General features: G+C 44.4%; 1 protein-coding gene across 2 annotated transcripts in view; it reads left to right on the forward strand.

Annotated features, from left to right (window-relative positions):
• The window catches only part of PDGFD (platelet derived growth factor D), a 225,082-nt gene that overhangs the window by 190,486 nt on the left and 11,744 nt on the right, over nt 1–22,852 (forward strand). For both annotated transcript variants that reach the window (XM_040631278.1, XM_008690222.2), the window contains exons 4-6: nt 1,482–1,544; nt 5,592–5,790; nt 22,372–22,586. In XM_040631278.1, the coding sequence (XP_040487212.1) occupies nt 1,482–1,544; nt 5,592–5,790; nt 22,372–22,586 (477 nt within the window). The remainder of the gene's footprint in view (nt 1–1,481; nt 1,545–5,591; nt 5,791–22,371; nt 22,587–22,852) is intronic.

A 22,852-nucleotide genomic window follows, 5' to 3' on the forward strand; every position in this document is an offset into this window, starting at 1 on the left:
ATATTGAATGAATGAGTGAAAATGAAAACTCTAATGTGAGGATTGCTCATGTCATTCTCCTACCTGGCATATGTCCTCCCACCAATAGTTCCTTCACAACATGGAGAAGCCGTTGGGTCTCTTGCCCAGTGTCACCTGCTCACCTGCTTATGAAGACTTGTATCAATACCAACTTTCATTTGTTTGCTGTGGGAATTCACCTTTCACAGTGCAGAGAACAATTTTCTCTTTCTTTGTCATCTTTCCTGAGGTTGAGACGAGAATAATGATGTCTAGCCAGTTTTTAATAGATGTTCATTCCTTGAACCCCACATTTGACTTAGTTCTCTCTTGGTAAACAACTAAATTTTTTAAACACAGGCATTTATATATAAACCAGTCTCATCATGAGCAATTAACAAATGCATGTGCAGCTCCTCAAAATGTTAATGAAATTTAGACCTGACACTTAGCTTCATTCAGTGAGTATACTTGGGTAAATTAGCTGCCACATTTGAGTATCTGGATTTTTCTCAGCATCGTCTTAAAATACACTCTACTCCCTTCTCTGGCTGGAAGACATTAACCAAGTTGATTGATTTTAACAAGGTCAAGAAACCATCCGTGGGATGTAAAAATGGTAGAATCAGCTTTTCTTCCCATTCTGTTTTTTAAAGATACTGGTGTTAGAGAAATTAACAAGAAGGTCACATACAAATTGGAGACACAGTTGCCTTTTAAGAGACGTTCCTTTCTCTGAGATCCATTGCTATCACAAATCCTTCAAGGCTTCTCTGAGATAACTTTCTCAGGTCTGCCCTTTGCCTTCTTTCTTTGCGTGAGTAGTACGTTGTCACTCCACGGCCGTTTTCTTCCCCCTGCCATTCTTCCTGCGTTTCCTGATAGAGTCAGGAATAGCCCTTTGCTGGTTAATTTATCTTTGAAAAGATCACTGATATTATAGACCAGCTCAGTAGGCAGGACTGAGCATGACGCAGAACCTAGTTCAAACCAAATAAACATCAATAGAGATAATGGCTATTATTACTCTTTATTAAGCACCTTATTAAGTGCTAGTTATAATTACATAATTAGTGCCTTCAATTCTCAAAACTACCCTCTAATTTAAGCATCCCATATCAGCCTTTTACAGATGAGGAAGAGAAGCATTGCAGAGGCTAGGTAGAGTGCCTGGGGCCACACAGCTGGCCCATGGCCAACTTAAAATTTGAGCTCCTGTCTGCACATTTTCCATTTCACCAGTACTTCTAAGTAAATGTGAACATATCCATTATGTCCATAACTGTCCATGTCTTGAATGAGAAGGGTTCTTGAGGAGAGGTGCTAAATACGAATGGTGAACTGTCCAGAAAGAATGCAGCCCTTATTTCTGTAGTCACTTAGTTGGAAGAAGATTCTGATGGCTTGAGATATTGAAACTGTGCACGTAATGAATTGCACAGAGGTTTGATTGACTCACATGGATGTTTCTTGCCTTCTAGGAAGATTTCCAACCCGCAGCAGCCTCAGAGACCAACTGGGAGTCAGTCACAAGCTCTGTCTCAGTAAGTAATTCGTTTTTCTGTTGCCAGCAGAAAAAGCTGATGGAGAAGCTAAGGTCAACCCCAGAACAGCATCAGCTGCAGGAAGGACCTAGGGCTTCACCAGAAGCCATGTTGCAATCACGATATGTCCTTCCATTTCATTTATGGTTTCAGCGGGCTGTGTCACACGCCCTTTTCCCCCTCTCTTCGGAAGGTTCTCAGGAAATGCCAGTACCCATTGTAGGAACACGGGCTAGACAATGACTTCAGTATTTATCAGTTTCAAAGTAGAATGTTCCAAGTAGATGACTGTCCAGACATATCAGACATATCAACAGGTCCATGGCCCAAGCTCAAGGGGGGAATTTTGAAATAGTCTTTCGAATATTCCAGGGGAAGCTGTTAACCTTTGCATTTTCAAGGATCTTTTCAGATGTGAAAAATCCCGGTGTTTATTTATTTATTTATTTTAAGATTTTATTTATTTATTCGACAGAGATAGAGACAGCCAGCGAGAGAGGGAACACAAGCAGGGGGAGTGGGAGAGGAAGAAGCAGGCTCATAGCAGAAGAGCCTGATGTGGGGCTCGATCCCATAACGCCGGGATCACGCCCTGAGCCGAAGGCAGACGCTTAACTGCTGTGCCACCCAGGCGCCCCCCGGTGTTTACATTAAGATAACTTAAGTGCAAACCAGGCATGTGTTCTATTTGACTTAGAAATAAAACATAACTCACCCTGAAACTGTAAAATGGTTCATGCCCACCTTTTTTCCTCCAGACTTAGTCATTTCTCAGTATTCTACTTCTCTTTGTTCAGAAAGAACAGACCTTGTTTTCACTAGTCGCTATGAGTAGCGCGTGTGTAGCAGTAAAACATGAGGTAATAAATGCAGATATCCATTGGAAGGTCAAGAACGTGGAGAAAGTCGGCCCGTGGGTCTCACTGGGTCCATGTGGCTGAGTCAGAGTTGACTTTTTTTTTTCACTGATATTCCCTCCTTTGCTCTCTGGGGGATTTTTAAAGACATTCCTTCAGATGGCAGGGTTTCCTTAGCTACGGGTCCTGTGACCGTTTCATTGGCCTGCTCTGTGCGCTGGACTAGAGCCACATGACCTAATCAAGAGGTCAGTGAGGTTGCTAATGGTGATATTAAGAGTGTTTTATTTGTTCCTGACAGCCCCAAATGCACACTCTGAACCTCGCTAAGTGCAGGCACTCACTGTGAGGCAGGTGAAGCCTTCGCTCTGGGAGGCCAGCCAGAGGCTTGGCCGCTTAGCAGCCTGAGGCCGACGATTCACGGTAGATGGGACGGCTTCTGCCGCGAGGCCCTGGTGTGCTATTCTGTCAAACCGTCTGGCTTCCCAAGCGTCTTCTAGGGGATAGCTCAGAGGGGCTGAGTCATTCCCACCCCTGGTGTAGAAGTTACAGGCTTAAGGGATGCTTAGCGAATTCGGGATAATGCTGGTCGTCTTAAAGAGAAGTGTTGTCCCGTCCGTTTGGAGTATCTGCAGGAGCTCAGCCCTGGTCCATACCCACTGGACACTTTTCTGGTTGGACCTCCAAGGCCAGGTTCTGCTTTGTCCTCTGGAAAAAACAGGGAAACAGTCTCTTTCCTTAGCATTCTGGTTTTCAAGAACTCTCTGGAATAGCACTAAGGACCCTTGGACCCACCATTAACTCTGTATAAACCATATTTTGTTTTTGTGGAAAGTAGCTTCTAGTTTTCTGAGTGTTTTTTTTTTTCTTTTACAAATTGATATTTTAAAGCCATTCAGTTAGCTTTAGAATGGATTTTTATAAATATCTCACAAGAGCTGAATGAGATCAGATCTACAGTGGCATGGAAAGGGGCTCACCCCGTTAGGCCTTTCTCACAAAAATAGTTTTTAAATAATTACCCTAGAAATAAACATGTTCTGGTGGGTTTTTTAGGTCATCTAATCACCCATGAGCATTTTCTTAACTATCTCACTGAAGGACAGTTTCACATTTTCCCTGGGGTCGGTTTGGATTTGCTCTGCAGATGAACGTTAGAAGGGATGAGATGTCCGCCTCCTCTCAGGGATGGAGAGCCCCTCCACAGCTTTCTCCTGAAGAGATGCGTAGGTAGACTCGAAGCGCTAGGTCCTGTGAGGAGCCACCCCAGGAACTTTCTGCCAAGGGTTCCCCAGAGCCGCTGTGAGAGGCCTGCACTTGCATGAAAATGGCTTCATTGATGTTCCTGCTTTTGTTTCCAAACACGGGGAAGCCTCTTAATTTCAAAGCTTTTATAGAGATGCCACGCACCTGACTTTGGCCAGCTCCTTTTGAATTCTTGGGATACAATTGTAAATCATCCGGTGACTGTGAGCCAGGTAGACTGTATATTAACCGGATAATACAAAGTTAAATGGGAATTTGAAATTTTGAGACAGAATCTTAATATCCCACTCTAGCACGTGATGCCAGGGGGGATGCGAAAGACAGAAATGTTGTGCTTCAGTCGGGGTTCAGTTTATGTCAGACACACACACACACACACACACAGAGACGCACATGTGCACCCCTGGATTACGGAGCTGGCCTGCTGTCTTCACCAGTCCAGCTCCATCTCCCGGCCTGTTCCCCGCTCCCTTTCCCCTACCAGGCATATTTGAAAACTGCCTTTAAGATACACCAGGGTGGGTTCATGCTTTTACAAAATGCCTTTGTTTTGCTAAAGAGGGACCGCCGTTCCTCTGAAAGCTGGTGGGCATCCATTTTCTGGCTTCCGGACCTTTGGACCTTGATTAGTTAGAAAGAGAAACCCTGGGGCGCCTGGGTGGCACAGCGGTTAAGAGTCTGCCTTCGGCTCAGGGCGTGATCCCGGCGCTATGGGATCGAGCCCCACATCAGGCTCCTCCGCTATGAGCCTGCTTCTTCCTCTCCCACTCCCCCTGCTTGTGTTCCCTCTCTCGCTGGCTGTCTCTATCTCTGTCGAATAAATAAATAAAATCTTTAAAAAAAAAAAAAAAAAAGAGAGAAACCCTAAGCTGGACTTGAGACTATGAAATGTGGGCTTTGCTGTCCGAAACCTGTGGCACATGGTAGCTCTTGTTAGGATGCTGCGCGAAGTTTCAGGAACTCGAGTGCTGGTTAATTCCCACTTTCCCGGAGTCGTTGGAGATATTTGCCCTTGAGGGGTCTTGTTTGTGTGGCAGTTTCTTGAAAGACATGTTGCAACCATTTGAGACTCTGTGCTCTCTATTTCCTTGTTAATGGGTCATGAATTTTTACAGAGATGTTTGAATCATGGCTCATTTACGTCTAGATTATCCAAGGGTTAGTGAAGTAAGTGCTTGGGAACTGATGTGGGGACATAATAAGAGTCCACATAATCCCTCCCAGACTTTCAGGGATGTTGCATTTCCCATTTAAAGAGTATTTCTGAGAATATTTTAATGACAGCTGGGATTGCGAGCAAGCAACAGAATTTTAAAAATACATATATATACTTCCCATGGGGATCTCCCAGTCTTGGTCGAGAGAGCAAGTTTCATGACTAATTATCCTCGTTGACAGTAAATAAGCTGGTGAAAGTGCCAGATTTTATCAAATTCTCTCCAGAGGAGATTCGAACCCTGCTCACCCAACACCTGCAATGAGGTGACCTATGAAGAGGAAAGGGGGAGGCTGAACATAGGAGGAGAGAACGGATTATGAAAGTAGTTCAGAATTTAAATTCTAATCATTATTTGTTGATGCGGGTGTGGATGACTTGGGAGCTCGAACCAAGACATGGGATGATGTGATTTTGATATTGTCATTTAGTTAGTATCTTCTTTAATGATTGTATTTCGGAAGAACTGGAAGTTTTATGATCTGCCTGGTTTTGATTTGCAAAAATGTGGATGACTATCATTTACCAGTTAATTGCTCTTATGTGAGAATATGGCAGGACGATGGCAGAGGACTTGAACATGCTATTTATGCATAGAATGTGTTACAATCAGAAGCCTGTTCATGTTCCTTCCATACAGTTGTATGACTACTGTATTTCGTAGCAATGGACTTTTTCTGAGTACACTGAGCTGTATGTCACTCTTAGGGGGTATCCTATCACTCTCCATCAGTAACGGACCCCACCCTCACTGCGGATGCTCTGGACAAAACAGTCGCAGAATTTGATACCGTGGAAGATCTGCTCAAGCACTTCAATCCAGAATCATGGCAAGAAGATCTTGAGAATCTATATTTGGAGACCCCCCATTATCGAGGCAGGTCCTACCATGACCGGAAGTCAAAAGGTAAGAAACAGAGCCTTGGATGTTCTTTGCGAGCAGATAAGACCACTGATAGTAATTCTCAGTGAGGACTAAAAATACAATATATTTAATTCACTAAAATCCGAGGATTACTGCCAGTCTTATCACATAGCTCTCCCATAGACCTTCAGATGAAGTTCTGTGTTTATCGCAAACCGTGTTGTTTCTATGGGACTAAGAAAGGTCTTGTGCAGTCCAAAATGTGTCACAGTTAGGAGCTAGAAGAAACCTTGTAAAGTCATCTGGACCAGCTGCTGGCATCCTGGCAAGTAAGTATTATTAACCTCACTGTCAGGGGAAAGAAATCCTTGGGTATAAGCTGTGTGGCCAGTGGGCAGTAGAGAGGAGGTGAGTGTCATGGTCTCTCGCCTCCAGGGGCAGTGCCCCTGTGATGGTCTGCTGTGTCTCTCCGATAGATGTGAATGTTGATTTAGCTCAGGACTCAGTGATGGCAGGATGGGCTCCTTGGAAAGCAGTGCTCAGAACTCCTTAGATTTCACCTCTTCCCATCCAGTGTTTATTCTTGAATGGTTTTATGAGGGTCGACTGTGCGCTTGGTGCCCTGGAGGCTTCATAGGACGTACATGCCCCAGAGAAGAAGCGAAGAAGGCCTGGGATGATTTGGAGGTGTGTACGTGGGCATGCATTCAACTGGAAGTTTCAGGAAAATACGATGAGGGGAGGAGAGAGGAACATTCACGAGAAAACATCTTGAGTTAAAACAATAATACCGAAAGTCGCAAAAAATGAACATCTTACTCGTACATCTGAGCAATATGATCTGAGATGAGAATGTTTCTCTGCATGTTTAATTCAAATTAATAGTGAAATATCTTGTAATTACCTTTTATTGAATGTAACTATATTTTCTAGCCTGTTACGTTCTTGCTTTATTTGCTAAAATTGGTCATTAAAATTTTCTCTAAGAGTCTCATAAGGCTCATTTGCATCATAGACGTGAAGATATTTAGCTAAACTATAGCTTGTTTCCTACATTTTATAATGTCAGGGGTACTTTGAAGAACCGTGAACTTGGCCCACTCCAGTAGGAAATGCTTGTGTCAGTAAGCACAACTTATTAGAGCATTTGGTCTGGAATGACTGATTAACTCCTGCCTGGTTCTGCCGCTTATGGCTCAGGTCTGGAACCTTATCTGCTTAAAACGTTCAGCTAAGGGGTGGACAGGAAAGCCCCTGGTGTCCCTGATGTTGTAGAGGTGTGCCATAGGCAGATCATTACAGCTCTCAAACTGAGTTTCCCCGAGGCTCAGGTTGGATTCAACTCAGACGAGAAATTGCTTTTCTGTAGTGTTGCTGTCTTTGGGTCTCTACTTATGTCAACTTGAAGGAAAGTAAAAGATTCACAGTGTTTTGAAAACCCCAGAAAAAACAAGAAAAATGGGATTAGACAAAGAAATGATAAAATCTCACTCTGTCTTCAAGTATCTTCACTACTATAGCTATTTGAGGACAGTTCTCCTTGGCATCTATCTTTTGGATTTTTAAACTTTAAAAATCACCTAAATCCATTACTTTCTTTCCCCCCAGAAATTATGTTGAGTTGGAGACAGAGTGTCTGGGTTCGAATCCTAACTCTGCCACTTACAATTGTTGTGACCTTTCAGCAAGTCGCTGATCTTCCTCTGCCTCAGTTTCCTCTAGCAACGTGAGTGGTTACACCTACCTCTGATCATGGTTAGTGGTGCCTTCGAGAGCACTTGGCTCATAGTACTCGTTCAAGAAACATTAGCTAGCTCTGGCTGCTGAGAATTCTGAAATACGTTTGCCTCACTGCGCTGGTGAAGGCTTCTTTGTCCCTCGTCCTCTCCCTCTGAAGCCCGCCACCCCAGACAAAGCCTGGAGCACGTGGGGCACCACAGCGTTCTTACGTCCTGCCACTGCACTGAACTGGGTCTTGGTGTTCTCTCTCTAAGGTAGTGTGGGATCCTAGGAGCTAAGGGTCTGGTCTCAGCTCCAGCTAAATGGTAAGTCTGCTGGGGAGCTGTAAGGAGCTGCAGACGCCGAGTCCCAGACACGCTGACTCAGAACCTCTGAGGGTGGGGCTGAACGCTTGCGGTGATTCTATGGCCCGTAGGAGATTGAGGTCGATCCTGAGAGGCACCAGCGTTGAGAGCCACTGTGTTAGACATTGTTCTTCTGTATCTTGCGCTCTTGGCACAGCCCCTGACACATTCGAGGTGCTCCATTAATGTTTGTGGGATTGAAGATATTAATAATCCAGCATGATCGTATTTCCAAAGTTTACAGAAACCCACCCCCTAAGACGAGGAATGTAGCTTTATTAAGAATGCCTTTGGTTACTGATAGAACCTTGCAAGAACATTCAAGGTGACATTCTGCTTATTCCTGACAGAATAAACATTTCTTTCCCTTGTTGGCTTGGGTTCCACTTCTTAATCTCTTGTTTAAAATGGCCGTAAGGCAGATCTGTGCTGCTTTATTTAACACTGGCAAGTCACCACTGTCTCTGCACTTATGTAAATGTGCTGATTTAATTGTTTATCATTCCATGGCTGCCGAGCCACCTGCATGCACATCTCACACACGAAGAGAAGTCCGGTTTAATATCTCAGCTGTCGTTGTCGGCTTTTAGAACTTAAAAAGTACAAACTCATGGTTTATATTCTGGTGTATAGAAAGGGAGCAGTGAATGGGGAGTAGAGACAAGAACATAGTTACAGCTAATGGAGGTCCATTGGGTGTCCAATGAAGAGTGAACTTTATAGGTTCCCTGAAAACGTTTCCTCTTGTAAGTCTGATAATTCTTTAATGGTGCTGTGCAAAAACAAACATCAGTTATGGATAGCTATTGAATATCCATTCTTCTGATTTGCCCAGATGGATTAAAGTGTCATTTCTCATGATACCAAAGAGCAGTATTCTCAGATGACCCTTCAATGTGAACGTACAAACACGGAGTTTTATAAACTCTAAAATAAAACACAAACATACTAGGTGAAGAATGTTTGTAATGAGGTCGAAGTAGTACATATTTCAAATAAAATTGTATGGTTTGCTTCTAGTGTGTGTTTGAAAGAAGATTTGGTGACATTGAGAGTCAGGATCTCTCTAAGAAGAGACTTGTACACAGGAAGCAAGAGGACAATAAGGTTTGGGGAGAAGAGGGAGAGAAAAGGGACAGTAGTAACATTGCCAAATATTGGAGCCAGAACCTTGGCACATTACAGCAGCATTGTCCACAACAACTAAATTGTGGAAGGAGCCAAGATGCCCTTCAACAGATGACTGGATTAAGAAGATGTGGTCCATATATACAATGGAATATTACTCAGCCATGAAAAAGAATGATTTCTCAACATTTGCTGCAAAATGGACAGGGCTGGAGGAGATAATGCTAAGCGAAATAAGTCAAGCAGAGAAAGAGAATTATCATATGGTTTCACTCATTTATGGAACATAAGAAGTAGGAAGATTGGTAGGAGAAGAAAGGGATAAAGAAAGGGGGGTAATCAGAAGGGGGAATGAACCATAAGAGACTATGGACTCTGAGAAACAGACTGAGGGCTTCAGAGGGGAGGGGGGCGGGGGAATGGGATAGGCTGGTGATGGGTAGTGAGGAGGGCACGTATTGCATGGTGCACTGGGTGTTATATGCAACTAATGAATCATCGAACTTTACATCAAAAACCAGGGATGTACTGTATGGTGAATAACATAATATAATAAAAATATTATGAAAAAAAATAAAATCTTAAAAAAAATAAAAAATAAAAAAAACTCACAAGTAATAGATAAGCTCAGACTTGTCTGTAAAATCTTCTGGACTGAAGATAATAATGTTCAGTTTCTTAGGGGGATGGAGAAAAGGGTACCATGGATAATCGAAATCTGCACATAACCCCAGTTCCAAAACTCAATTTTTACCAATAATTTCAACCTCATGCTTTCACCTGAAGCTGCCTAAAAGCGAAAAAAAAGAAAAGCTGTTTGAAGTTCAAGTTGCATTTACTTTTTCTGTTGAGTATGCTAATGATATAACACCCTTCACATAATTAGGTAGAAAGTTACAGGGATCTTTTACCAACTATATAATCATCTCATGACCATTGTAGCCTAACTGAAACCGTACCGTGATTTCCTTAAAACACAGTCGTTTGAATTTAGGGGCAGCACATCTTTATTCAAGGTCATAGCATGACATTGGACATCTTTAAATTAAGAAACGATCAGCCTTAAACTCTACTAGAGTGGGCTCTCATTCAGAAGCCATTTATGGACATTAACAATGTAAATAAGATATGGGTGTTTTTTCACTTATTCCAGAAGAACTTGGCTTTCCCAAGCAATAGTGTGTTTGTCATAGAAAAAAATCCAACAAATTATAGTAAGGGAAGAGCCAGTTTTTACAGCATCAGTGTTGGCATTAAAATATAGATAGAATTGTTGAAACATTCCGGCCTGTTAGTTTTGAACTACAGTTTTACTTACCACAAGTAAATTCTTTTTTTTTTTTTATTTTTTATTGTGTTATGTTAGTCACCATACAGTACATCCTTAGCTTTTGATGTAAAGTTCGATGATTCATTATTTGCGTATAACACCCAGTGCTCCATGCAATACGTGCCCTCCTTACTACCCATCACCGGCCAATTCCAATCCCCCACCCCCCTCCCCTCTGAAGCCCTCAGTTTGTTTCCCAAAGTCCATAGTCTCTCCTGGTTCATTCCCCCTTCTGTTTACCCCCCTTCATTCTTCCCTTCCTTCTCCTACCGATCTCCCTGCTATTTCTAATGTTCCATAAATGAGTGAAACCATATGAAAATTGTCTTTCTCTGCTTGACTTATTTCACTTAGCATAATCTCCTCCAGTCCCGTCCATGTTGCTGCAAATGTTGGGTAATCGTTCTTTCTGATGGCTGAATAATATTCCATTGTATATATGGACCACATCTTTATCCTTTCGTCTGTTGAAGGGCATCTGGGCTCCTTCCACAATTTAGCTATTGTGGACAATGTTGCTATGAACATTGGGGTGCATATGGCCCTTCTCTTCAGTATGTCTGTATCTTTGGGGTAAATACCCAGTAGTGCAATTGCTGGATCATAGGGTAGCTCTATTTTTAACTTTTTAAGGGACCTCCACTCTGTTTTCTAAAGTGGCTGTACCAACTTGCATTCCCACCAACAGTGTAAGAGGGATCCCCTTTCTCCACATCCTCTCCAACATTTGTTGTTTCTTGCCTGGTCAAGTTTTGCCAGTCTAACTGGCGTAACATGGTGTCTCAAGGTGATTTTGATTTGAATTTCCCTGATGCCCAATGATTTTGAACATTTTTTTCATGTGTCTGTTAGCCATTTGTATGTCTTCATTGGAAAAGTGTCTGTTCATATCTTCTGCCCATTTTTTGATTTGATTATTTGTTTCTCATGTATTGAGTTTGAGAAGTTCTTTATAGATCTTGGATACCAGTCTTTTATCTGTAGTGTCATTTGCAAATATCTTCTCCCATTCCATGGGCTGCCTTTTAGTTTTTTTGACTGTTTCCTTGGCTGTGCAGAAGCTTTTTATCTCGATGAAGTCCCACAAGTTCATTTTTTCTTTTGATTCCCTTGCCTTTGGAGATGTGTCATGAAAGAAGTTGCTGTGGCCAATGTCAAAGAGGTTGCAGCCTATGTTCTCCTCTATGATTTTGATGGATTCCTGTCTCACATCGAGGTCTTTCGTCCTTTTGGAGTTTATCTTTGTGTGTGGTGTGAGTGGTCAACTTTCATTCTTTTGCATGTAGCTGTCCAATTTTCCCAGCACCATTTATTGAAGAGACTGTCTTTTTTCCACCGGATGTTTTTTCCTGCTTTATCAAAGATTAGTTGCCCAAAGAGCCGAGGGTCCATTTCTGGGTTCTCTATTCTGTTCCATTGGTCTATGTGTCTGTTTTTATGCCAGTACCATGCTGTCTTTGTGATCACAGCTTTGTAGTGTAGCTTGAAATCAGGCAACGTGATGCCACCAGCTTTGTTTTTCCTTTGAACAATTCCTTGGTGATTCGGGGCCTTTTCTGCTTCCACACAAATTTAAGGGCTGTTTGTTCCAGCTCTTTGAAAAATGTCATTGGTATTTTGATCGGGATGGCATTGAAAGTGTAGATTGTTCTGGGGAGCATAGGCATTTTAACTATGTTTATTCTTCCGATCCATGAGCATGGAATGTTTTTCCATCTTTTTGTGTCTTCTTCAGTGTCATTCAAGAGTGATCTGTAGTTTCTGGAATATAGATCCTTTACCTCTCTGGTTAAGTTAATTCTGAGATATCGTATGATTTTTGGTGCTATTGTAAATGGAATGGATTCCCTAATTTCTCTTTCTTCAGTCTCATTGTTCGTGTATAGAAATGCAACTGATTTCTGAGCATTGATTTTTTTTTATCCTACCACATTACTGAATTGCTCTATAAGAGGCCAGTATTACCTTGATCCCCAAACCAGGCAAGGACCCCATCAGAGAGGAGAATTACAGACCGATATCCCTGATGAATATGGATGCCAAAATTCTCAACAAGATCCTATCTAATAGGATCCCAACAGTACATTAAAAGGATTATCCATCATGACCAAGTGCTATTCATCCCTGGGATGCAAGGGTGGTTCAACATTCACAGATCTATCAGTGTTATGGATCACATCAACAAGAAAAGAGTCAAAAACAATATGATCCTCTCAATAGATCTAGAAAAAGCATTTGACAAAATACAGCATCCTTTCCTGATTAAAACCCTTCAGAGTGTAGGGATAGGGGGTACATTCCTCAATTTCATAAAAACCATCTATGAAAAGCCTACAGCGAATATTATTCTCAATGGGGAAAAGCTGGAAGCCTTTCCCTTAAGATCAGGAACACGACAAGGATGCCCACTCTCGCCACTATGATTCAACATAGTACTAGAAGTCCTTGCAACAGCAATCAGACAACAAAAAGGGATAAACGGTATCCATATTGTTAAAGAAGAAGTCAGACTGTCTCTCTTGACATGATACTCTGTATGGAAAACCCAAAAGACTCCACCCACAAGTAAATTCTTTTTCAAAAGCTTGCTTTTTTTTTTTAATGCATGTGCCAAAATTCACGTGCACTCCTCTTTAAAAAAAAAAAATCAGTATTTCCACATTGAGTGGAGTAAATGTATTGACATTAAATTGATTCTAAGTGACAGGGTTTGAAATATGTGATTTTTTACAGACTCTAAATGGTTAGGCGTTCTATATCTGAGACAGTTATTAACCCACTTGAGAGGCTCCGATACCAATTCTGTGATTTCTTACGTGACACTATTTTGCTCTAAGATCTAAACCACTTGACTTTTTTTTTTTTTTTAAGATTTTATTTATTTATTTGACAGAGAGAGAGACAGCCAGCGAGAGAGGGAACACAAGCAGGGGAAGTGGGAGAGGGAGAAGCAGGCTCCCAGCGGAGCAGCGAGCCTGATGCGGGGCTCAATCCGAGGACTCTGGGATCACGCCCGGAGCCGAAGGCAGACACTTAACGACTGAGCCACCCAGGCGCCCTTAAACCACTTAACTTTTTAATTTGAATGAGATTTTTAGGTAAATAACTGGCGTGGAAGCTGAGGATTAAATGACAAAAATATGTTTAATATCAAAATGTTTGACTTTGTTCTGAATTCTCCTAAGTCAAAATTCTTCTGATTTTTAAATGAGTCCTTTATTGCCATTTCTTTGTCATGCCCTTGTTTACGAACTAGGAAAATACAAGTTTCGCTCTTTCATAAATGATCTCGAATGCGGGAAATAATCTCACATGTATTAAGACATGAATGTAGTTTGGAGCATGCTGAGCCGTCACAGGATGAATGCTCGTAGCTTTGTCTGTTTGCTGTCTGGGTAGCACCGTGCAGAAGGCCTTTGGCTGACACTAGTGATGAATCCGGTTAGTCAGGCTTGAGCTATCGCCCCTGGAACTACCTCTCTGTCAATTAAGCAGGGGTACTGGGGACATAAATCAAAATGGATTTATTTTTCTAATTTCTGATGTTGAAAGAGGGTTGCCTTCATTGAACTTGCTGAACCCCATAGTATGCCCCAAGTAAAAGCCGTCCCTATCAGTGTGAAAATTGTCTTCCACAAATTTGATAGAATGAGAGCAAAAGAAAGGATGCTTAGCGAGAAGAGCATGGACTTTGTAGTCAAGTAAATTTGCGATAAAATTCTAACTCACATCCAAAGAACAGTGGCCTCGGGGAAGTCGCTTGTAGACCCTTGAGCCTCTGCCTTGTGTGCTTTGCAGAGTGGCTCTAATTATAGCCACTTTGCCAAGTCGTGTTAGGATTAATAATAGAGACTATCTAACACAGGCCCTCAGTAAATGATAGCTACTACTGTTACTTCAGTAAAACTGCACAGAATCAAGATATTTCTGTGAACTCTTCTGCTTTCTTCCCTGTAGGGTGGTAAGATAATCATCGCTCATCTGGAGAGCCTCCCACGGGGCATCCAAATACTGTCAGATTTAAGGGTCTGTAAAATCAGTACACTCCTTACAAGTTTACAAAATGCTCGGCAAGTACTAAACTTTTCTAGGATACAGTTTACCCGGAAACTTTTCTGGCTTGTTGGATGTTTCCTTTGAAAAGCACTTCTTTTTTTAGACTGTGGCCACTGTTGATGACCCGCATGACTTGTAAGGATCTGAAGTCCCCACTCAGTTTGCCAGAAAATGTTAGTAAAAGCCGCGTTGTTGTTCATCACATTGGGCGTGTCTGTGTGGGCGTACATAAAAGCTTTGAAGGAAGTCTTGGCGCAGGGACAAGAATTTTAGTGTGTTTCTTCCTGGCGCCTCTGCTTTTCTCCCAGATGATGAGGTGGTCCATCTTTGTGGGTATCCTGACCCCCTTTCATCACCTGTTACCCCCCCCCATCAAGGCACATTGATTGGAAAATGCCACTTAATGGTGGAGACCACCATTTAATGGTAACTTCTGGGGTCTGGGAGGATGTGTGTGCCTTTCCCACAACAGTCACTCTGGCTATTGATGACTGTCTTTGCCTTGCGGGATCTTACCCACTTTTTCTGGGAAGCATTCGGACCCTCCCCAGAGCATCCTTTTGCTCTGTGCCCCTGTGGACTTAGGGAGGAAGCACCCTCCTACAGCACATGCTCCTTTCAGAACCGCCAGTGCTGGGAGAACCAGCTCAGTAAGTCTTGACCTGCAAAGGACTGTGCTAAGTCCCAGGGAATTAAAGTGAACACACCAGATCATTGCCTTCTGACATTGAGATCAAGATGGACATGACATTCCTTTCCTTAGTGGTCCCCAAGTGCAGCACCTCAGCTGTTTGGGTCATTCTGTCTTAATCTTACTCATTTACCTGTTTTACCCATTTTGACAGCATTCTGGGGGATACCTGCTGAGAGCTAGGATTTGGGTCAGTGCCTCAAACACTCTTAACTCATTCGATTTTTTTTAAGGTTTTATTTCTTTATTTTAGAGAGAGACAGCATGAGAGGGAGGGGCAGAGGGAGAGGGAGAGAGAGAATCTCAAGCAGACTCCCTGCTGAGCATGGAGCCTGACGTGGGGCTCGATACCATGACCCTGAGATCAAGACCTGAGCCAAATCCAAGAGTTGGACGCTTAACCAACTGTGCCACCGGGGCACCTCTTAACGCATTCAATCTTAATAAATTTCTTGGCAGAAGAGTACTGTTATTCCCGATTTATATACTAAAAGAAAATCGGAAAGGTCCTGTGACAGCTGCAAAGGAGAGAGCCATGCCATGAATCTGGGTTTGTTCGCTGCACAGGCCAGGCTGGGGGAACTCAGAGTCCAGCTCCTGAGAGAAAGATGTTTCACGATCTCCCTGAAACGTTCACCTCCGAGCTTGTTTTCCTGTTTTTCGTTGCATAGATGTACTTCCCACGTCCCACCAGGTCACAGTCCTTAGAGATCAGAGAATTGCCCTCTGATGATGTCAGCAGCCTTCATGCCTTGCTCAGCGCCTTGCAGACGGCCATGCGCTCATCCATTTTGTAGCATGTGTTTGTCAAACAGCTACTATGTGTCCAGGGACCTTAGGCAGGTCACTTAACTCCTCTGCCTCTTGGGTCCCACATGTATGGGGAAGTCCTGTCTGCAACTAGGATTTGTTACCAGAATTCACTGAGAGTTGCAAGTATGACAGCATCTTAGAGAGAACCAGGCACACAGTAGGTGCTCAGTACATGTCCATTCACTCATCGCTTAGCAATGTTTTTAATCCCCCAAAATTTGGTGTTGTCTGATTGGGAACCTTGTGACTTAGGTTAATCACTATAAATACATGTGGTAAATATGTCCGTTCTTTAGAAATTAAACCAGCAAATGGAGTCAAGAAATTCATGATTTTAAGTTTAAAATATCCTGATATTTTCTCATTAAAAGTTACAAAATCATCATTCTTTCCAGATTTATTTGCACTTCCAAATTGGGCTTAGGGTGTGGAAAGAGTTTTCACAATTATGTGCTGATTTATGGGCGAGGGAATCTGAAAATCACAGTGAGGTTGTAATGTCCGTAAAGATGAGCAGACTCCTCCTGGGGAATTTATGAACCTTGAAAAAGGCTGAGAAACCCTATACTCGGTATAAAATACTACAATTATTCATACATCCCCCTTACCTCCTACCCTCACCCAAAGCCTCGTAAATCTGTGTCGTAGAATAAAGTCTCATTTTCAGTGTTTTACATAACAGACTGTCCTTTTCCCCATGGCGAAGGGCGTATTTCTGAGCACATCGAGGTGCGTCAGGGAGCGAGCCTTCTGGACGCCCTCGTTTCCCTGTGGCCCTGCTCCTAGGTTCCGTGGGTCTTGGTGCCAGTCCTCTTCATGTGTCATCGTTCATCCTCGGTAGAGCTGGTTCTAGAATCTCGCTTCCCAGTCCTCACCTAGACCATCAGCAGGTTGAGTCCTTCAGATAGTCGTTGTTAAGGACCTAATCCTTGCGAAGGAAATCTGGATTGATGAGTGGCGCTGCCGACGTCCAGAACTTTTTCTGATCCTGACTTTAAGTTTATGGGTATCCATTCAGAGTCACAAAAGATTTAAGGAGAATCAGAAACAGCTGTCTGGGGTGCCATAGGGACTTCATTTTTTTTTTTAATTGGACTTACTTATTTCAAAGATCCTGAACTGGCATGCTCAGTCTTCGGAGATGCCGTATGTCTTTCAGCGGGACCTGGTTGAAAGCACGTGGTTTTAGGAGAGCAGGACTTACATGACCTACATTGGGGTTCTCCACTACGGACAAAGCACTAGGAGAAGAGGGATCAGAAGATGATTAACTCTTTGATTCCAAGAACTTTATATTTTAATGGATGAGAAACACCTAAATAAAAGACAGTGACAAAGCAAGTCTGTGAAGTAGGTACCGTAACAGGGCAGAGAAGGCGTGGCGAGCGCATGTCGGAGGGTCAGAGGACAGGGAGGCTGAACGTGGCTTTTGACTTGAGCCCTGGAAGATTAAAATGACATGGTACACTTGAGTGCTAGAGGAAGCAAAATAGAATGACAAAAGCGTGGTATTAATAAAGTATATGTATATATATATATATATGGCCCTACTTCAGGCACATGCACCTCCCATGCCTTACCACATGCTAAACATGCACTAATGTATACACGTACATATTAGCGCATGCTGAAAGAGTTTATAAAGAATCTTAGCACTATAAAGCCTTGGTCTGATCGTTAGAATATGCGTCCTGGTTCTAAGAACATGTGCAAGTTTAACTGGAGACGCCAGTGGACTCAGGGAGATCAAGAGAAGGGTAGCGACACCCACAGCGGAGTAAAGATGGATGGAAGACCAGCACGGTGAAAGCCGCCAATAAACCTGACACCCAGAGACTGACCCACGGGGGTCGTCCTCTCCTGTTAAGCAAACAGGCAGTGAATTAAACATGCACGGAGAGAAAAAACCACACTTTCCTACATTCAAAGGGAGGACGTTGTTTTGTTTCACGATGAATTTTTATATTCACAAAAACACTTGAAACGATCCACTTACAGAAGGCTTTTAAAATGTTATCATGAGTTGACTGGTGCCCACGCCATGCGTGCCAAGCGTGCGAGCCCCAGTGCAGGCACATGTGGGACATACGGTGCATTCGGTCCCAGCCCTGTTACTCCATAGCAAGAAAGCCAATATCACAAAAGAGCAGGTCAGACGATTGCTGTGGTTTCCCGGAGCGTGTAAAAGTTGTGTTTACGCTATGCTGTAGCCAAGTGTGCAATAGCATTATGTCTGAAGAAACAATGTTTATAGCTTAATTTAAAAATGCTTTAATACTAAAAAATACTTACCCATCATCTGAGCTTTCAGTGAGTCATAATTGCTGATCACAGATCACCATACAGATATGATAATAATGAAAAAGTCTGAAGTATTGTGAGATTTATCAAAATGCGACAAAGTAAACAATTGCTGCTGGGAGAAAATGGCACCAATAGACGGGCACAGCCTGGGGCTGCCACAAACCTCCAATCTGGGGGATAAGGCGGAACCTCCGAGTATCCGCCAAGACACAGTGCCACGAGGTGCGCCCGTCCTGGCTTTATCTGTCCTATCAGAAAGATCTTTAGGGCTCCAGCGTGGGTTCCCTCTGAAGACAGATTTTTCTTATCAATCCGTTCAGCTCTTTGCATTGGCTTCCGACCAATTTTCATGACTAAGACCACAGGCGGGTGAGGGCAAGAAGGCGTTTGTCCTCATTTTTTCTTGCAGTGAAGATTGTGCATAGACACAGGGTCCCTCAAATCAGGGGAAACAGAGAAACTCATTATGTTGTTGGATGCCAGGAAGAAGCAGGCTCCAGGCAGTTAGCCAGAACCCGGTAAGTGAATGTGTGTGCACGGGACACACGGCTTGGGTGCACATCATTGCCAACAGCTTGAAAATGGCAGGTCACGGTCTATCACCCACCTGGGAAGCCTGGTCCTTGGGACTGCAAGTGTGACTCCAGTGGGGAGACTCCAGCATAGCTTGTGGAAGCTGCCCTTTGCACCTCCCTTCAGATCTTCAGACCACAGCTGTCAGCCCACGGAGGCGTGAGAAAGCCTGGATTCACACTCTAGCTCTGCCATGACTTGGTGTGTGGCTGTGGACAAGTGTTTTTCTTAACTTCTCAGAGGCTCAGTTTCCTGCCCTGTGAAAGTGAGAGAATAATGGTATGTAATTCATAGCATTGGGCGTGGGGGGGGGTGGTCTTGCAGGCGCGTATGTGAAGAGCTTCTCAGGTTTCCTGGGACTCAGGGCTGTAGGCCGAGGTGGCTGGGATCAAACAGACCAGGCTGACTCTCCGTCCTCCCACACTTGAGCCTCAGTGGGTTGGAGATGGAATACTGTCCTGCTTGACACGTCCCCACCCAGTGCTCAGACCCCAGAACTCATCACAGCACAAGGATCTTCTGCAAGTACTGTGCTCTGAGGCCATGGCTGCAAGAAGAGGGGTGCTCCCGCTGCCCTGCGCAGTGCCCACATCGGACTGACGTGTCCAGGGAAAGTCTTTGAGGATGGCAGCCCCTTCTCAGCCCTTCCAACAGATTGTCAGTGCCCAGCCCAGAAAACGGGTGTTGAAGACCCAGGAAAAGACAAGACTCAAATTCAAAAGGACAGTGAAAGAGGGATTATAACATTACACACATCGGGGTGAAATAAGGGAAAACAGATGAAATTCACGGGCCTTTGAATTACGTTTGGGACGTCCTTGCTGCCCTGTCCTGCTCGTCTGTGGAGACAGAAGTGGGAATGGAAAGCACTGCCCTCTCCCTGGATCTCCCTCCAGAGGCTCAAGCAGAGCCCCCACGCGGGGACGCACCGGAACCTCACTGGCCACTCAGCCTCTGGTCTGCACCCTGCTCTGGGTGCAGCCGCAGTTGTCTCCTCTGATGAGGAACCCGTGTCCCCTGCAGAACGCCTGCAGTCACGCCTCGCAGGTGTTTGCATCCACTCAGAAGAACCTTTTACGTCGAGTTCTAAATCGAGCGCCTTGGTGGTTTCAGTCCACAGAGACGTGGGGCAGCTGGATGCCACGGCAGTTACCCTGGGCCATGGTGGCACCGGTCACATCAGTGAATGGATGCGTAAAACGGACGGCATCTCACGTCTCTTCAGGGCGGGCAGGCCACGGAGCGGACCAGTGCTGGTCCGTAAAACAGTTGCCCAGTGTACAGTCCTGCTTCCACAAGAGTAAGGAGGATGTGCCTTTTCCTGGCTCGCTCAGGCACCTGCGGGTTTAGCTGAACCCTGGAGAACAGGGGTGCTGTCGCGGGGCTTGGGGGTATCCTGGAGGGAAGGCTGCAGCCGTTCGCCGCCCCAGACCCACTACCGCCCCGGGGAGCTCCATCTTCTCCTTCGGGTCTTGGGGACCTGCCATGTCCCAGTTCTCCTAGATGTGCCAGAAACTGGAGCCAAAGGGGAAGAGCTCCAAATCCCAGTTTCCCGCTGTCCCCACGTGAAGTGCGGTGACAGGCGGAAGGTGCCTAGCAGGGGCTGACCTAGAGACCCTCAGTGCCCCCCTGCCTGTCACTCTCCGCCCTTCCACGCCCCACCAACCCCCTCCTGCTAACCGCACTCTTTGAGTCCTGGGCATGAGACCAGACAGACGCCCGTGATCACACGTGGCAGGTCCGGCCGCCGCCCCAGCCCTGTCCACAGCACAGCACTGCACCGCGTCACTGTTTATCTCAAGGTGACACTCGTAATGGGTTGTGGCTGCGCTTCCTAACCCATTTATGTAATCCTTCCTGCTTTGCTTGCAGTCATTTCCTGGGCTTTCACACCAATAAAATGGTTCCTTTCCCAAGACACAGTTCATTCAATTTAAATCTGGATTCATTATAGCTAAACTTAGGACATGTCTTTGCAAAGGAAGGAAAAAAACAGCAATAAATAACGCACGGAAATTATTCACCATTTATTCTGCACCCCCCCCCCCCCCCCCCAGTGTCGTGGGCTCAGCACATAGCAGTTGGGGGAAAAGAATCCCTGCCCTTGAGAATCAAAGCCCAGTTGCACATATGGAAAGGCTCTCAGGGCAGGGCACCAATCCAATTGTCAGTCATTCCTTATTCACAGGGTCACCCGGCCATATGGCCAGACTTTCCGCGGACTTCGTGCTGTTAAGGGGACTCTTCACCCACCTGCGCCTCCTTTGCTTTTGGTTCCCCTCCCGTGCGTTCTCCCACAGCATCCTTAGCCTCTGGCCTCTACCCCAAAAGGGCCCTCTCACTGCCCATCAAACTGCAGTTTGGGTTTGAGACTAAGACACTTGCAGGGGCTGGAGTCCAGAGGAAGCCTGCTGCGGTCTGCCTGGCCTTTGTGGGGTTCCTCCTGTGCCCACCTGGCCGGTGACGAGGGAAGCACTCTGGGGCGTGGTCAGAGGGCTCGCAGGCCAAGTGCGTGGAGGATCAGGTGGCTTTTCCAGAACGTTGAATGTAACCTATGTAAATACAATAATATAACGTTAATTCAAGTAAATATCTGTGACTACAATTTGAAAATTGAGGGTGATGCTCTTAATTCACAGAAGTCCCAGTAACCACACCCCCTCGACAATCACTGACCCAGAGTCATGACCAACAGAGAGAAACAGAAAGGCCTGGATTTTTTTTTTTTTTTTAATTTTGGACCATTTGACTTTAAAAGGAAAGGTGGAGGAAAGATTGAAATGAAGGAAGATGAATAATCGTAATCGGCATTAACCGAGTGCCAGGCACACTAGACTCAGTCCTGCCAATATTGCTGTGAAGTAGGTAAAGGTCTGCCGTGTATATTTTATAGATGGGGAAGAAGAGGTTGGACGCAGTCGGGTCACTTTCCAGCTGCCGGGTGGCCAGGCAGCCGCAGCTTTGCTGCAAAGCCAGCCCTGACCCATGTGCTCTGCTGCCATCTAGGACCCAGCCCGCAAAGACCCATCACACGCACAGCCCCTGAGTGCCATCTTCTTTGACGTTTTGGTTGACCTTGGAGTTAAAATGAAGCTGAAACCTTTTCCTTCTTCACACTTCCCTGTAAAATTTCATTACCAGCCAAACATAATAGAGTAGTTGTCCCTAATGCATCCCTGATATAATTCAAATGATATTTAAATAATGGTTTAGAGTTCAGGGTTTATTTAGAATCAAGAAGCGATTTATGTTGTTGGGTTTTTGTTGTTTTTGTTTTTTTTTAAGATAAAGGCAGTTATTTTAAATTGCTGAACACTTCATTTTCTTTCCTCAGAATTTTTTTTTACATTAAAAAAGGTACAAGGGAATTTGAACCAAGATAAAGAGTTAGCCAAGTTTTTTGAGAGTTTTTTGTTTTTCCTTGTTGTTGATTATTTATTTATTTATTTGGAAGGGCAGATGGGATCAAAGAGAATCAGATTTTCCACCTTCCATGTTAGGTTAATAACTGAGATCCCAGGGACAGATTCGATCTCTGCATTAAGGTCATTCTGACAGCATCTTCCCACCCCCTTCCCCAAAACACCTGCCGGGAGTTTTTGCTTCAGGTCATGTGCTCACTCATACCTGTATGTTTCTTGCAGTCGACCTGGACAGGCTCAATGATGACGTCAAGCGCTACAGTTGCACTCCCAGGAATTACTCCGTCAACTTAAGAGAGGAGCTGAAGCTCACGCACGTGGTCTTCTTTCCCCGTTGCCTCCTCGTGCAGCGCTGTGGGGGCAACTGTGGCTGTGGGACCATCAACTGGAAATCCTGCACCTGCAGCTCCGGGAAAACTGTGAAAAAGTATCATGAGGTATGCCCTTCTCAAACGTCTGTGCTGCAGTGCTGCAACACTGTAACATATGAGTTCTTTCCAGCTGCAAATGCTATGTAATCTGTAGGGTGTTGGACCGGCCCACTGGGTACAGTTGTTCATGTCGTTCACTGCACAAAGGCACACAGCCAGAAGGATGATAGGGAGCTGAAATTATACATGAGCTAAACTTGCCAAGCCAGATGCCTAGAGGGTCTAAGTCCTTCCTGAAGGATGGACTCTTTTTTCTCTTCTTTTTTTTTTTT

Source organism: Ursus maritimus, unplaced genomic scaffold (genome assembly GCF_017311325.1).
Source record: "Ursus maritimus isolate PB19 unplaced genomic scaffold, ASM1731132v1 scaffold_16, whole genome shotgun sequence".
In the NCBI taxonomy this organism is placed as follows: domain Eukaryota; kingdom Metazoa; phylum Chordata; class Mammalia; order Carnivora; family Ursidae; genus Ursus; species Ursus maritimus.